Here is an 18006-nt window from a genome sequence, read left to right as displayed (position 1 = left end):
TACTGCTGCTATGACTTTTAGTGGTAGTAAAACTGCTAATAATAATATTAACAATACTAACAATAATAACAATAATAGGGTTAATAATAACAATAACAACAACAACAATATCAATTATCATAATAAGAAGAAGAAGAAGAACAACAATAATGTTCTAATGATAATCGCACTGATAATAATAACAATAACACTAAAAATAAAAATAATAATAACAATAAGAAGAAGAAGAAGAAGAAGAAGAAGGAGAAGAAGAAGAAGAAGAAGAAGAAGAAGGAGAAGGAGAAGAAGAAGAAGAAGAAGAACAACAACAACAACAATGTTCTAATAATAATAATAATAATAATATTATAATTATTATATTATATATTATAATAATAATAATTATTATTATTATTATTATTATTATTATTATTATTATTATTATTATTATAACAAGAAGAAGAAGAAGAAGAAGAAGAAGAACAATAATAAAAAGAGCACTCAGGACAGGTGTGCAGCAGTGGGTGTTTCTGGGCTGACAGGGTGAACTGGTGCTTGTATTGACAGAGCATCAGGTCAGTCATACAACAAAGCAACAACTGTGACAAATTCCTTTTGTCTCCGCTTTGGTTCTACTTTATTACCCAGACTGCACCACGGGCCGCATGGCGGCATGGCCTGGGGACAGCATCCATCACTGGGGGAGAGAGGGGGAGGGAGGGGGAGACAACCAGAGACACCCCCCTCGGGGCAACCAGCAAGGGAGACTGGAAGATAACAATAATTATTATTGTTATCTAATAATTATAACAATAATCAGTGATATTTATAATAATAATTATTATTATTATTATAAATATCACTGATTATTGTTGTTGTTATTATTATTATTATTAGTAGTAGTATTATTATTAGTATTATTATATTCGTAATGATCATAATAATATAATAATAATAATAATAATAATGATAATAATAATAATAATAATAATAATAATAATAATAATAATAATAATAATAATAATAATAATAATAATGATAATACTCACCATAATGATAATATTCATAATAATATTCATAATAATATACACAACATGTATTAATAGAAGAGAGATAAGCGGGAGCGAGAGAGAGAGAGAGGCGTTAACAAGGTTAGTCGTCCTCTAACTAGAAAATAATTTTATTCAAATGTACAGAATATCAGTGAGGTATTGAAATCTGGTAATCGATTAAAGGCCTTTAACAATATATAATATATAGAATAAATTCGGACAAATAAATCAATCAATCGAATTCGAATATATTTTATGAATCATATAATTTCCAGGACAATGTTCAAAGTTCTTTCATTTATTATTATAATTATTATTATTATTATAATTATTATTATTATCATTATTATTATTATTATTATTATTATTATTATTATTATTATTATTATTATTATTATAATCCTTCTAACTGTCCACTTTAATGAAGCGAGACGCTGCTTGAGTGAACGTCAGCTCTAATAAAGGTTCCCACTCGTTCTGCTGCTAATAATTAGGATTCAATCCAATTACAGTCGTATCATTTGGGTCCTGTCGGAATTACATTTGAATTTACAGCCTCAACTGAAAGAAGGTTCTGGAGGTTTATCCTGGAGTTTTATTCTAAAGGTTTATCCTGGAGGTTTATTCTAAAGGTTTATCCTGGAGGTTTATTCTGAAGGCCTGGTCTCGTGTGGTTCAGAAAATACTTTATAGCTCAATAGTTTATGTAAAAAAACAGGTTTTAATTTGTTTAAGCAGTTTACTCTCAGTTTTACATCCAGTTTTCCTGTTTTATCTCACGACCTATAACAAGCTATAACTATAAGGGTTTCCCAAACTGGTTTCCGCGGTCCCCTCGGTCGGGATTCTCGAAAGAAATGTAGGACCGCAGCCAAGTTATTTGAAGTTTTTCATTTTATTTAAATAGAGAAATCAATAAAAACAGGATATTTATTATAATTATAATTATGATCATTTATGTTATTGATATTATTATAATCATGATTATTATGATTATGATGATTCCAATTATTCTTATTATTCTTATTTTTCTTATTGTTAATATACATTGTTTAATAGATCTGAAAAATCTAAAGTGGCTTTGGGAAGCCCTGGTCTGTGCAGCATTTGTCCTGCAGCCTTCATATGACTGAATGTTGTTTTAGGGACTTCCAGGTTATTTCCAGGTTATTTCCAGGTCCTCCTCCCTTGTTCTTCTCCAGGCCCCCAGACCCGGTGCTCCTCGGGGTTCCTCCTCCAGCAGCTGATGGAAGGAGCATTTCTCCACAAAACATTATTCATGTGCCTCCATTGCGAACAATTGATTTTTATTCTTCCCTGTCGCCACTTTGCACAGCTGAGCGATGTCTCCACCCGCACAAAACTGGAATAAGAGCAATAAAAGCAATAAAAGCAATAAAAGCATGATTTATTCAATTCCTGCTGCTCCCCGCGCTGCGCTTTCATTAGGAGCCACTCCCCCCTTTATTAAATCTATCTATCTATCTATCTATCTATCTATCTATCTATCTATCTATCTATCTATCTATCTATCTATCTATCTATCTATCTATCTATCTATCTATCTATCTATCTATCTATCTATCTATCTATCTATCTATCTATCTATCTATCTATCTATCTATCTATCTATCTATCCATCTATCATACAATGTATACATTATAAATATATATACACATACATACACACATATGGTAGGTATAAATGTGTGTTAACTATAATCCATTAAACCATATACTTTATTATATTATCTCAGGCCGAGTTGTGTATTTATCTTCAGCTAAAACACTTCGATTGTGACCAGGTTCGGATTAATGTATTATAACACACCCATAACAACAAAAACAACAACAACAGCAACAATAATAATAATAATAATAATAATAATAATAATAATAATAGTACTAACAATAATAGTTATAATAATAATAATAATAATAATAGTAATAATGATAATAATAGTAATAATAATATTAATAATAGTAATAATAATAATAATGATGATAATAATAATAATAATAATGATGATAATAATAATAATAATAATAATAATAATAATAATAATAATAATAATAATAATGATGATAATAATAATAATAATAATAATAATAATAATAATAATAGCTATTTCTCTTGGTCTCTAAACCCAGTATTTAAGTTGCTTCACTTTCTGTGCTTGAATGTTTTGAACCGTCAAATGTTTCGTTCAGCTCCGAGTTTGTTTCCATCACCAGGAACCACGGCTCACGCTGCGTCTTATTAATTCGATTATGAACTTATTTCCAGGCGTGACGACGTGGCGGACCCCCGGAGGCCCGGCCCCGCGGGGAGGCGCAGCGGCGCACGGTGCGCGCTCCAGTGAAAAGGGGCCGCGGTGGCTTTAAGAGAGAAGAGGAAGAAGAAGAACAACAAGCGAGGAGGGGGGTGGGGTGGTCTCACCTGCTGGGACCCTCCAGATCCAGATCACATCCACACCCAGGTCCTGGTCCACGGACACGCGGCTCTCCGCTCCGCGTCGCACCAGCAGCTTTTCTTCCGTGTTTGGGTGCTGCCGCCGGGGCGTCATGCCTCCGTCCCCGAAAGGACCGGTCCCGCAGGACTAGGACCACGCAGCGCCCACTCCTCCAGAGATCTGCCCCGGACCCCGGACCGCTCCGTCACTCTGGATATCCCTCCCCCTTCCCCCAGATCTGCGGTTGCGTGTTTGAATCCGTGTGGAAGGAAGACGCTGCGAAGATGGACCCGCTTCCCCAACGCCCCCGGTCCCCGATGGAGAGACGGTCCACGCAGTGAGAAGCTCGGCTCCGGTCCGGACCCCGTCATGGAAACGATCTGGACCCCGGCGGACGCGCTGGTTCGGAGGAAGTAGGTCCAGGTCCTCGTCCAGGTCCAGGTCGATGCCCAGAACAACAAGGGGAGTGGAAACGCGTCGGCGGGACTAGTCCATTTCCAAATCCTCTGTGGGAGAATCGTTGTGTGTTGTTGTATTTTTGTACCGGTTCCGGCGACACCGTGGCCATGGAGCACACCGGGATCGAGGAGGTGAACCACACGCACCAGGCGCACGAGCCCATCAGTTTTGGAATAGACCAGATCCTCAACGCGGAGCCTCCGAGCGGCTGCCTGCTGCCGCACCGGACCGGGGACCCGGACTACGCGCTGCCCCCCAACGTCTACAACGGCTACGGCGGCGTGTACAACCCGGCGGCCTGCTCCGTGGCGGCGGCGGCGGCGGGCCTCGCCGGCTCCTACAACGTCAACATGAACATGAACGTGAGCATGAACATGAACGTGAACGTGAACTCGGGGAGCGCGGGCGGCGGCGTCATACGCGTCCCGGCGCACAGGCCCGTGCCGACCCACGCGGGTCACGGAGCGACGCACCCGCCGGGCCTCGGGCCACCGCCGTGCATCCCGTCGGTTACCGGGGTGGGCGGCGGGGGGAACTTCACCTTCCCCTGGATGGAGAGCAGCCGAAGGTTCGCCAAGGACCGACTGACAGGTAGGAGAGGGCCTGGTCACCATGGTTACCAAGATGCTCCTTAATTTGGCTTTTATTGGGGAGGTTGGTCAGGGGAGTGTACTCGTGGTGTCCTCCCATCCACACGCGGTGGACATCACGGGGAGACTCTCCCCGAAAAAAACTCCCATAAAGCCCTATGAACCAAATTACGCATTTGGATTTTACGCATGGATTTTACGCATGCTCTGGTGAACCTGCCGTGTGCTGGCACTCTGCATGGGGGCTTTGGTGGGTCCTGGTGGTGGACCTGCACCGGCACCTGGACCATGTGTGGAGGTCGTGGGGGTGTTTTCATCACCGTCCAGAGAGAGAGGGTTTGAGTCTGATGAGGGCAGGGAGGGAGACGGAGCATCAGGACGCGGAACGACGGCTCCCATTTTCTCCCAAGATTGAATCTGTCTCTCTCTCTGTCTCTCTCTCTGTCTCACTCTCTCGGTTCATAAAACTGGAACATGGCGACCGCAGCACGCCATTAACTCAGATACACTTTTACACAACAATATTTTAAAATACATCATATTTCCACGATTATCATCATTACTTTTACTATAATAATAATAATAATAATAATAATAATAATACGTTTTATTATTATTATTGTTATTGTTATCGTGATAACTGTTATTATACCTCTTACTAGTAGTAGCAGCAGTAGTTATTCGTATTATTGTTATTATTATTATTGAAGTATTGCAGCATATGGGTTGTTGTATTTTGTATAATTATTATTATGATTATCTTTATGATTATGATTAATAGAAGCCGTTATTATAGTAATTATAGGGATATTATTATAAATCTATTTATGTGTATAAGATGTTTAGGGAGCTGCACACACTCGCACACACACACGCACGTACATACACCCACGCGCGCGCGCACACCCCCCCCCCCCCCCCCACACACACACACACACACACACACACACACACACACACAGGCCTGCAGCCAGTTTTCATTATTATTAGATTTTATTCCAATATTAGATTTTACTTTTACTTTCCCCGCATGCGGCGCGTGCTGCAGCTGCTTCATGATTTCAGTTTGATGCGTTTGATCATATTTTAAACAGATTAATTCAGAGGAAACCACAAATCTCTTAATAAACAAAGGACTATAAATAAAACATCGTATTTCCCGTTTGTCAGGGAATAAAAACCAAACAAAGAAAATGTTAACGACCCCGTCACAGGATTTCAGACTAAAACGAGACTAAAATATAAAACAAAACAATATTTGATCAAATCAGTGAATGAACTTCATTCACATGTTGAACAAAACACACGTTTCAACACGACTCCCTGCTTTACTACACCAACTACACCTGTATTACACCAACTACACCTGTATTACACCAACTACACCTGTATTACACCAACTACATTTTTATTACACCATTCAAGGTAGAAAGATGCTTTTAGGGGAAAGTGACACCGTGCGAATAGAACCAGAAGAAAAGAAACGTAAACAAGAGAAAACTAAAAAGTTAAAATGAAAATACGACTAAAGTAGATAAAACAAATTCAGATCTATGCACTGCATCAAAAAGACAAAACCCGGATCGACAGAATCTATCTTTATAAAAGTCTATAATAATATTATCAGACGAATTATTATTATTGTAATTATAATTCTTATTTAGTGGAATAATAATTCACATTGATCTTGTCGAAGCAGAAAAGGCTCCTTCAGCCGTTTAGCTCCAACATTACAAAGTCATTTGTCTTTTATTGTCTCTTTATTCCCATTAAATATTCACTCTTCAAAGTGCATGAATTATTAAAAGCAGGGGCAGATATGGTGTAAAGAGTCTTATCAGCTTTACTCAAAGGGCCTCTCGTTTAATTTCTCTGTAATTATTCCGCACATCTCTCAGCTCTATTGATTATCCAGCCTCGGTGTTTGGGAGATTGTGTTTCCCTGAAAGCGCCGTGAAACCAACCTCCTCCCAAAGAATTCAAACTGCACATTTCTTCCATTTTTCCTGTTTTTACTTTTCCGTTTAGATCTGTTTTTAAAATGACGGTGCGCCCGGTGTTACATTCCCGAGGATGGAATTTCACCGCGATATCATATTTAATTGTTGAATTCCACTGTCTTAGTTTCGGGTCACAGCTCGGAACGGAACCGGACCCGCTTTGAGCCGCGGTCTGTTTATTATAACACCCCGAACATAATAAGTTTATAAGTAGTTATAATAATAATAATAATAACAATAATAATAATAAGAGTAATAATATGTTTTATTATATAGATAACAATTATTATAATAATATAATTATTATATAAATAACAATTATTATATTAATTATATTATAATAATAATTATTATTATTATTGTAATTACACCTCCATGTCATAATTGTATATTTATTATTTTATAGAATGACTTAAGCCCAGTATCATCTAATTTATGAACGTATTATATACGTTCATACTTTATAATATCATATCAATGGTTACATCATGTAGATATTATATTTATAAACTGTTATCTTATCTTTCATTTAGACCAACTTAATAACATAGGATTTATTGAGTTCTATAAGATCTGCGGATATATTTTTAAAGCTGTTTGCTCCTAATATGGAAATATATATAAATGTAATAATAATAATAATACTACTACTACTACTACTACTACTACTACTACTACTACTAATAATAATAATAATAATAATAATAATAATAATAATAATAATAACAATAGAGCAGTCGAAAGAAGAAAATTATTATTGAAAGTCCTATCTCATCTTAATATTTATGTGTTTGGTTTTATTTTGCTGGACTATACAAGACGCACGGAAACAAATGATAATGATATGATATTGGTATATGAAATGAATCTAAATGATGTCTATATTTATTATCCGAAGCAACAAACCCATGATTAAAACAGCTTTCTTCCTGCAGCTTCTTTCAGTAAATCCTCTTCCCCTGCTCCAGCTGCTTTTATTTGACAAATGGCATGAATGTAGATTTTATTTCCCACATCTGTGACTTGCTTTCACTGAGGACGGATCCGTTTTGTCGCTCGGTGTAATAAATAGTAATATGTGTTGCTGCTGAATTTCCATTTCCCTGCAGGATATTTATTAGATCTGGAGGGAATAGAAGCTGCTGGTTCTATGGAGACGGATCCTGTGTTTCTTATATGCTGTTAAAATGGGTTCAACTGAGTTACAGAACATTCTGGGTTCAACTGAGTTACAGAACATTCTGGGTTCAACTGAGTTACAGAACATTCTGGGTTCAACTGAGTTACAGAACATTCTGGGTTCAACTGCTTCTCGGTTCCAGAAGGAAACGCACTTTGTTGGATATGTTGGATACAGAAGAACAAGGGGCCACATTTAAAATATAAAATATAATAATAATAATAATAATGATGATGATAATGATAATGATAATGATAATGATAATGATAATGATAATAATAATAATAATAATAATAATAATAATAATAATAGGGATGATGATAATGATAATGATAATAATAATAATGATAATGATAATGATAATGATAATAATAATAATAATAATAATAATAATAATTATATCATGCAATAATACATTTGATTTATAGAATTTCTCAATTTCAGGAGCTTTATATTTTACGTTTTATTTCTTATTAGTTTTCTTAGCATTGCAAAAAATGGGATATTATGATTAAAGGAATTTACATCTATTTTTGATCTTAGTTTCCAATTGGTTTGTACTTTGTTCTGGTTCGTTCTAATGAGATGCCTCATCCCTCCGACATGGATCTTTAACCTTAAATTCAGTCCAAACTAGTGATTTTGCAAAGACACTCATTCAGATCCGTCCTATGAATATGTGATGCGCTCACTAATTCATATCTACAATCAGTGTGATATACATACATCATATGTATGTAAATACACAATGTATAAATACAATATTTATAAATACGAAATGTAAAAATACATGATGTATAAATACACAATATATCAATACAAATGTATAAATACGAAATGTATAAATACATTATCTATAAATACAACATTTATAAATACGAAATGTATGAATAAATTATCTATAAATACAACATTTATGAATACAAAATTTATAAACACATCATGTATAAATACACAATGTATAAATACATCATGTATAAATACATCATGTATAAATACAACATTTATAAATACAAAATGTATAAAAACATCATGTATAAATACACAATGTATAAATACATCATGCATTAATACAACATTTATAAATACAAAATGTATAAATACAACATTTATTAATACAAAATGTGTAACTACCTAATGTATAAATACACAATGTATAAATACTAAATATATAAATATAACATTTGTAAATACATGATGTATAGATACATAATATAAAAATACAGAATGTATAAATACATGATGTATAAATACATCATATATAAATACAAAATGTAGAAATATAAAACGCATTAATACATCATGTATAAATACATCATATATAAATACGTGGTAGAGAAGTGGTGATGATTAAAGATTCTTCTTCTTCTACGTGGTAATTTGCAGGAAACACAGCTCACACACATAGTCCCATTTGCCCTTATTATAAACCAGAATAAAATGAAATAAAATACAAATACATGAAAATAAAAGAAATTAAATAAATGTGGAAACCAGTTCACCCTTTCAACTGGTCTCAGTGTGGAGGGTGAACTGGTCCCAGTGTGGAGGGTGAACTGGTCTCAGTGTGGAGGGTGAACTGGTCCCAGTGTGGAGGGTGAACTGGTCTCAGTGTGGAGAGTGAACTGGTCTCAGTGTGGTCTCAGTGTGGAGGGTGAACTGGTCTCAGTATGGAGGGTGAACTGTTCCCAGTGTGGAGGGTGAACTGGTCTCAGTGTGGAGGGTGAACTGGTTTCAGTGTGGAGGGTGAACTGTTCCCAGTGTGGAGGGTGAACTGGTCTCAGTGTGGAGGGTGAACTGGTTTCATTGTGGAGGGTGAACTGGTCTCAGTGTGGAGGGTGAACTGGTCTCAGTGTGGTCTCAGTGTGGAGGGTGAACTGGTCCCAGTGTGGAACGTGAACTGGTCTCAGTGTGGAGGGTGAACTGGGATGTTACTGGGTGTTACTGGGATGTTTCCCAGTAACACACGGGTCTTGCTGGGACCAGAACTGCACAGATTTTGTCCTGGTCATATGTAGAGCCTCACGAGAAATACTGTTTATCAATGATATCAACATCACAACAAGAGACTGGATCTGGTCTGGGACGGTGGCTCTGGTCACATGGTGATATATTCTCATGTTAAAGATGTTGTCTTTAAGGAGCTTTACAGTAAAGTAAAGAAAATCAAAATTCCCAGCCAATATCTAGTCTCATATCACGATCAATACATTAATATGTTGATAGTGCATCAATATAATATTGATATCTTGACGAGCTATTGTCTGGGAATTTTGGGAATGATAGTATTGTAATGTAGTTAAATGTTGTTTTTAGGCTGGAATACAGTGAAGCAAGTCAAAGCGTTAAATGTTTCATCTTTACGAAGCGTTGGAGTCTCACTTTGCATTAATCTGGGCTCCGTCGTCTGTTTGTCTGCGGAGGACGACCTGCTCCCTGGGAATCACCTCAGCGCGCCAATAATGTTCCGTTTTCCATCCAAATCGTCTACGTGTGGAAATTAGTTTCCAGGTTCTGAACCGAGTGCAGCGTGGCCCTCGTGGGCCCCTGCAGATGTGTTGATATTCATTTTGGCTCCGGGTGGCGGAGGAACAGAGTGTAGAGCAGATAAACAAACAGCTTGTTTGGGGGAAGGACGCCTCCGACGCTGCAGCCTTCCATTCGGGATCAAACGGAGACGGGTCCAGAAAGGATCGGGTTCCACTATCGATCCTCTGTTTACCCAGCGCTGACAAAATACACAGGATTCACTACTTACTTTGCGGGGTTTTAGATACGACTGGAGGCACGGGGCCACAGTATATCTCATTTTTCTAAAAGCAAGTAATCCTCAATACACGTTTAATGAGTTTGAAAAATACAGATTTACTTTTATGTTCTTCCAACAGTAGTAGTATCATTGTAGTAGTAGTAGTAGTAGTAGTGGTACTAGTACTAGTAATAGTGGTGATTCTGCATGTGCTCTAGATGTGGACCCTCGACCTTCTTCCCTTCTCTCTAGAGGAGCAGGCAGTAGTACCAGTAGTACTACTTCTAGTAGTATAACTAGCAGTACGAGTAGTAGAACTATTCATAGTAGTAGTACCAGTAGTACTACTTCTAGTAGTATAACTAGCACTACAAGTAGAACTTTTAGTAGTAGTAGTAGTAGTACCAGTAGTAGTGGTGACTCTGCATGTGCTCCAGATGTGGACCCTTGACCTTCTTCCCTTCTCTCTAGAGGAGCAGGCAGAGGAGAGCCAAGCAGGAGAGGCCCCTGGGAAGCCGGGGGCCGCTGGGTCCCTGCCGGGCCCCTGCCCTCTGCCCAGGGGCGGCCTGGCCCCCAGGGTCCCTGCCTGGAGCACTGTGGAGACACTAGCCAAATGCTATTACCCCGAGCTGGCTCACCTGCGGGGGGCTCCAGACCCCCTAGCAGACTATCCTTTCCCCAAGGGGGCGTGTGCAGGTGAGTCGAGCTCCGCGGGGCCCGTCGCTCCTTTAATCCAGTGGTTCTCAATGTTTTCCTCAGTCGGAGCCCATCTGAATTTCCCCTTTGGGGGAAATCCATAAAGTACTATCTCATTGTATCTTATTTTAAGATGTGATTCAGCGTCTCTGCTGTAGTTGTGAAAGATCCAAACAGTCGTTACTGTTTAACTATGAATCATTTTGCCTCTGGAAGGACCCCCACATTGACAACCACTGTATTAAAGGATTGTTCTGTTTTATCGAACACATTACACTTTCAGAAGCAGATGAGATTTAGTTGGAATGTTCACGTTACCTGTTCTGACGTCTTCTGTTGCCTTTAAAATAAAAAAGCATCGTTAATGATTGAAACTTGGTTTTCTACTGAACTCTATGTCTCACATCTCATCCAGTGCATCTGCTGCAACGACTGTTTGGTTCATCAAACAGGAAGTAGGCTGACAGGAAGTGCATGGGACACAAATTGAATCGAGTTAAAATGATAAACCTGTCCTTTAAGTAGGGTTAGGGTTAGTTAGGCTTAGTTAGGGTTAGGGTCAGTTAGGGTCAGTTAGGGTCAGTTAGGGTTACGGTTAGTTAGGGTTAGCGTTAGGGTTAGTTAGGGTTAGTTAGGGTTAGTGAGGGTTAGGGTTAGTTAGGGTTAGCGTTAGGGTCAGTTAGGGTTAGTTATGGTTAGGGTTAGTTAGGGTTAGTTAGGGTTAGGGTAAGTTAGGGTTAGTTAGGATTAGCGTTAGGGTTAGGGTTAGTTATGGTTAGTTAGGGTTAGGGTTTGGGTTAGTTAGGGTTAGTTAGGGTTAGGGTTAGGGTAAGTTAGGGTTAGGGTTTGGATTAGTTAGGGTTAGGGATGGGTCTAAACCTGCAAGTAGGAAAGATAATACCGACTGGAGACGTTCTGTACTTCTGTTAAGGCTGATGATCATTTATTCTTCTATTTCTATTCAGCGCTGGTTCATTGCATTAATAAGATAATAAACAAGTACAAGAGTGTTTTTTTGTCACCAGGAAGTACTGAGCCGATCAATACGATCAATCCTTTCCATTATCAACATTTTGGATAAAGCGGTCTCCATCCAAACCCCGCAATGTGGAAATGGACTCCGCCAGTAGCTTGCCGCCTGTTGGGCAGGAGGGATATTTTGGTGTTTCATCCTGATGCGGAGCAGAAAATATAAACTCTACATCTCTGTTTCCTCTTTCTTTCTCTCCATCCTTCTAGCCGCCCTGTCGCCCTTCTCGGTGACCCGTCGCATCGGCCACCCCTACCAGAACCGAACGCCCCCCAAGAGGAAAAAGCCGCGCACGTCCTTCAGCCGCGTGCAGATCTGCGAGCTGGAGAAGCGCTTCCACCGGCAGAAGTACCTGGCGTCGGCCGAGCGAGCCACGCTGGCCAAGGCGCTGAAGATGACCGACGCACAGGTCAAGACCTGGTTCCAGAACCGCAGAACCAAGTGGCGGTAGGTCCACTTCCTGTGCCAGAACATCCAGATAAAGCAATGACTAAAGCTTAATGAACCTTTTGAGCCGAGTTCTACCTCTGGTCACAACAAAGCTCAAAGTACCGTCCACAAGCTCCGTGCATGTACAGATGCCTTCTCAATCTCTCGATGTCGCTCTTGGAAATAGATTTATTCTAAAGTCTTCATGTATGCAAAATATGAAATTAAAATAAAAAGGCTTATTATTTTCAGCCACTATTTAATACTCAAATAATCCTCCTTTCAGCCTTGATATCAGAGGACTTTTGAGCACCTATTACAAACCACTGTTAAATAGTTTTTCTTTGTAATTTGGATAATACTGGTAAATAGTCATAAGTACATAACAAAAAAAACACTAATTGTGAAGAGTTGCGATTCCCGCCCCCCCTCCAAATTCTCAGTGCAGGTAGTACACACAGTCGTGTGGCGTCCCACCTGGAGCTGTACCGGGTGCCATCCTGTTTTACATTTCATCATCGTGTGTCTTACTTATCATCCTATCTTCTCTGATCTCATTTGCTGTGACAGGGCTGAAAGTTGCCGACAGTTCAGCCGTGCAGCTTTTGAAACACTTAGTGCAGCTTTTATTTTTTACTCTGGACACAAGTGAGACGGAGTGCGGCGGGGGGTTGTGCTTAGCTCGGCTCGACCAAGCACAATTACTCCGACGCCCTAAAAGCCTTTTCCCAAACTGCTGCCAAAGCAATATCCAGGCGCTCACAGGGGAGCGGCGCGAGGCCGTGCAGGGAGAAACGCATCTCCTCCTTCTGACCGTTGTTTACGGCCATTTGGAGGTAAACGAGGAGGAAATGAAATTATAATACGCTGCACTTACTTAAAGGTGCAGTGCACTCATTGCCAAATGGCATTAAACGAGGCGGAGCCGCTTTGCGATCCTGATCGAGAGCTTCAATATGGAGCTTAACTGGCTGAAACTGAAGATTTTTGTGCAGAATTGAACATTTAGACTTGAGCATTTGAGGAAGAACAGATGCTAACGATGGCAGCTAAAGGATACTAATAGAAACCCTCTTTATTAAACCTCTTGATATTCAAACTGTCGGAAAACGTAGCGCAATAAAAACAATTACAGGTAAAAGAGAAACCAGAACACATCTCCCAACAAAAAAAATATGAAAATCTGTTGTATTATATTAGTATTTCATCCGTTTCCCCTCTGCCGTGTTCACCTGGGGGTGTCTGTGCAGCTAACAGGATCCTGATCAGATTAACAGACGGAGAATCACATTATGATAATTCTGTTTGGAGCAACGCAGGATAATGGAGGCAACGACATGAACAACGTGTTTCTACCTGAGAATCCTGAATTAACCAACAGTTTGCTCCTGTTCTCTGTCACTCAGACAGGAGGAAATTACACAGCCCCAATGTGAAATAAACTGTATCATAATCACAACAAATGATCCATAAATATAGTGGAGTTCATAGACGAATGATAATAAAGTGCACAGAGGAATTGTTTATATCTAATATTACATTTCTCCATCTTGTTTGCTGATCCAAATCCATAATATCCATAGTTTAGAAAAAGTAAAAAAGAAAAAAATAGCATCTGCATTTAAAACTACAAAACGACAGTTTGTCCAAAAATAGTAATAATTTCATAGTAGTAATAATTTGGTACATATTTCATGGTAATCTTCCATTTAAACATGAAAGTGCTGTTATTTCACATTAGTATGAAATGATCTCTTTATGTTTCTCCTGCAGAACCGCTTTGCACGATGGGGTATTCAACCGTTTTGAGGTGTATTAACATTTTGAGTGACGTTTGGAGCAGTTCACGAAATTGACGACACTCCAGTTGAGACGGGCTGACCCGGTCGCATCGTTCTAAACAAACTGGAATACTAATCAGACTTTGACCCGTCGGTAGCTTCCACATCCGTCTTTTTAGAATGAATTTCTGCGGAACACCATGCCCTGTTAACCAGTGCAAACCTCACGAACACATAGCACCTCCTAATAGTACTAATTATAGTACTACTAACAGTTCTCACTTTCAGGATGAAACTTGAGCTTGTTTTGATGAACAATTCATCCTGGACAGAAATATCTGATCTATATTTATAATCATATTTATATCCACAGCCCTACGAGCAACCAGACGGCCACTCCTGCAACAGCCGTTCATTGAACTGAACCTGTGCAGAGAACAACATTTCTACACTTTTAGACTGTTTTTATGCTCCTGGTTCAATCCTTTCCAAGACAAATTCCTTTCATGACATCATTTCAGAATGAACAGAATGTGATGAACACAGAGCTGATCAATCAGTCTGTCATCCAGTTGAAGATGAGGACACTCTCTCTGGTTGTCTTCTTCTCGTGTCTTGTGAGTTTCTTCCATTTTAGTTTTGAACCATTTTAACGAAAACCTTACACCTTATACCGTGGGAAACTGAGGAGCGACGCCTCGACAGGACACCTGGAGGCGATGCTCCTGATTTGCTCGATGGACTCATTCATCCCTTCCAGCCAGAATTTCAGAATTTTTTCTCCAATTTTGATCTTGCAACAGAAGAGCTAGTTTCCCTTAGTTATTCATTTTGAGCGGTGCCTTGCGTCACCCCGCAGGCGGCAGACGGCGGAGGAGCGCGAGGCCGAGCGGCAGCAGGCCAATCGGCTGATGCTGCAGCTGCAGCAGGAGGCGTTCCAGAAGACGCTGAGCCAGCCGCTGCAGCAGGACCCGCTGTGCCTGCACAACTCCTCCCTCTACGCCCTGCAGAACCTGCAGCCCTGGGCCGACGACGGCAAGGTGACCTCCCTCACCTCCCTGGCATCCGTGGTGTGATGGGTGAGAGGGTGAGAGAGGGGGGGGCTGGGGGGGGGGGGGAGTGAGGGGAGAGAGAGAGAGAGAGAGAGGGGAGTAGAGGGGGAGAGGGAGATGGGGGAGAGGGAGAGAGAGAGAGAGAGCGGGGAAGAAGGAGAGAGGGGTGAAAGAGAGGGAAGAGGGAGCGATAGGGAGAGAGATGGATGCACAGAGGAATGGAGTGATGGGAGCATGGAAAGATGGAGGGATGGGAGGATGGAGGGATGGAGGGGTGGATGGATGAATAGGTGATGGATGGTTGGATGGATGATGGATGGATGGATGGATGGGTGGGTGGATGGATGATGTGTGAATGGATGATGGGTGGATGGATGGGTTAGGGTTAGGGTGGGTGGTGGATGGATGGAGGGTATTTCTCATCGAAAACATTAAATCCAACTCACTGTGGGAGCAGAGTTATGGACCGACCACGACCAGCTCTGCCGTTGGCCAGACCCCGAGCCACAGCTTGGATGCGTGTGTGTGTGTCTGTGTGTGTTACGTGTGTGTTATATGTGTGTGTGTGTGTGTGTGTGTGTCTGTGTGTGTGTTATATGTGTGTGTGTGTGTGTGTGTGTGTTATGTGTGTGTGTGTGTGTGTGTGTGTGTGTGTGTGTGTGTGTGTGTGTTATGTGTGTGTGTGTTTTGTGTGTGTGTGTGTGTGTGTGTGTGTGTGTGTGTGTGTGTGTTTTGTGTGTGTGTGTTATGTGTGTGTGTGTGTTTTGTGTGTGTGTGTTATGTGTGTGTGTGTGTGTGTGTGTGTGTGTGTGTTTTGTGTGTGTGTGTTATGTGTGTGTGTGTGTGTGTGTGTGTGTGTGTTGTGTGTGTGTGTGTGTGTGTGTGTGTGTGTGTGTGTTATGTGTGTGTGTGTTTTGTGTGTGTGTGTTATGTGTGTGTGTGTGTGTATTTTGTGTGTGTGTGTTATGTCTGTGTGTGTTTTGTGTGTGTGTGTTATGTGTGTGTGTGTGTGTGTGTGTGTGTGTTATGTGTGTGTGTGTGTGTGTGTGTGTGTGTGTTATGTGTGTGTGTGTTTTGTGTGTGTGTGTTATGTGTGTGTGTGTGTGTGTGTGTGTGCGTTTTGTGTGTGTGTGTTATGTGTGTGTGTGTTTTGTGTGTGTGTGTGTGTGTGTGTGTGTGTGTTTTGTGTGTGTGTGTTATGTGTGTGTGTGTTTTGTGTGTGTGTGTTATGTGTGTGTGTGTGTGTGTGTGTGTGTGTGTGTGTGTGTTGTGTGTGTGTGTGTGTGTGTGTGTGTGTGTGTGTGTTATGTGTGTGTGTGTTTTGTGTGTGTGTGTTATGTGTGTGTGTGTGTGTATTTTGTGTGTGTGTGTTATGTCTGTGTGTGTTTTGTGTGTGTGTGTTATGTGTGTGTGTGTGTGTGTGTGTGTGTGTGTTATGTGTGTGTGTGTGTGTGTGTGTGTGTGTGTGTGTGTGTGTGTGTGTGTGTGTGTGTGTGTGTGTGTGTGTGTGTTATGTGTGTGTGTGAGAAGCGGTTTCCTGTCTGACCCCATGTTTGCACTCTCCCCCTCAGCTGTCGCTCTGAAGCTGTCGCTCTGAAGCTGTCGCTCTGAAGCTGTCGCTCTGAAGCTGTCGCTCTGAAGCTGTCGCTCTGCGTGGTCTGTTGCCGTGGAGCCACCAGGGCTGTGGCCGGCGACGCCCCCTACCTGCAAAAACAAGAGAGATGATCTTTTTTTTTTGCTTTTTGACTTTGTACAATGTAGTAAAACGCATGTTTCAAACCTTTTTCTGTGTGCACCCCTCCCCCCATGGTAGTGCATCCTCACCTCCCTGATTTAAAAGTGTTTTATATTAAATGATATTGTGACTTTTTTGAAAAGATGATGATGGTCTCTCTGCGTCTTCTTCTTGTGTCTGCTCCACTTTCTCTCCTCCGCAGTAAATCGTCTCACGCTGAGCGTGGCTGCTCACTCCCTCTGCTTGTGGGACGTCCCACGGAGACAGGTGGTTGGGACAGGGCGATTTCCCCCCATATAACAGAGCTGTCGTCACGGCAACATGGTGGCTCACACCGTTAGTGCTGAAGGGGAGAAGATGAATTTGGGGGCTTTTCATGAGACAACACGAGTAAAACATTAGTTTGAGCTGCAGATGCTGCGATGGAACACGCCCAGCTCCGATCCTGGAGCAATAAGTTCCACAGGTTCCGCAGGTTCCACTGTGTTGCCTTCACCTGTTCAGAACCCAGACACACCCCCATGTTTGAGATCCCACTCCCATGATGCTTTGTGTTGTCTTGTGTAACATGGCCACCTACGCACCAGACGGCTGTAAACACCGTTATCCTCCATCGCTTATCTCTCGCCATAACAAAAACTTCCTCCGTGAAAGGAGCAGGAAGCGGATCTGATCTCAAAGACGACAGAGGTGCAGTTCCCCGGCTGGCCCCGCAGGACGTGGCCCCCCGCAGGACGTGGCCCCCCGCAGGACGTGGCCCCGCAGGACGTGGCCCCGCAGGACGTGGCCCCGCAGGACGTGGCCCCGCAGGACGTGGCCCC

General features: G+C 41.1%; 1 protein-coding gene across 3 annotated transcripts; it reads left to right on the top strand.

Moving 5' to 3' along the window:
• Window positions 1-3474: 3474 nt before the first annotated feature.
• tlx2 (T cell leukemia homeobox 2) lies at window positions 3475-17330 on the top strand (the record flags this gene model as incomplete). 3 transcript variants are annotated; one of them, XM_080008074.1, is made up of 5 exons in its annotated part: window positions 3475-4534; window positions 10934-11158; window positions 12398-12635; window positions 15258-15438; window positions 17022-17330. In XM_080008074.1, the coding sequence occupies exons 1-5, from the start codon at window positions 4051-4053 to the stop codon at window positions 17031-17033; spliced, it is 1140 nt and encodes a 379-aa protein (XP_079864200.1). In that variant the 5' UTR covers window positions 3475-4050. The 3 variants fall into 3 exon arrangements, with proteins under 3 accessions (XP_079864200.1, XP_079864199.1, XP_079864201.1); XM_080008073.1 differs by lacking the exon at window positions 17022-17330 and having other exon boundaries at window positions 15258-15474; XM_080008075.1 differs by lacking the exons at window positions 10934-11158; window positions 17022-17330 and having other exon boundaries at window positions 15258-15474.
• Window positions 17331-18006: the final 676 nt, after the last annotated feature.

The sequence above is a fragment of the Zeus faber genome, assembly GCF_960531495.2.
Source record: "Zeus faber genome assembly, chromosome: 10".
In the NCBI taxonomy this organism is placed as follows: domain Eukaryota; kingdom Metazoa; phylum Chordata; class Actinopteri; order Zeiformes; family Zeidae; genus Zeus; species Zeus faber.
Note: the sequence above shows the minus strand (reverse complement) of the source record. Positions and strands in the feature narration are given on the sequence as shown.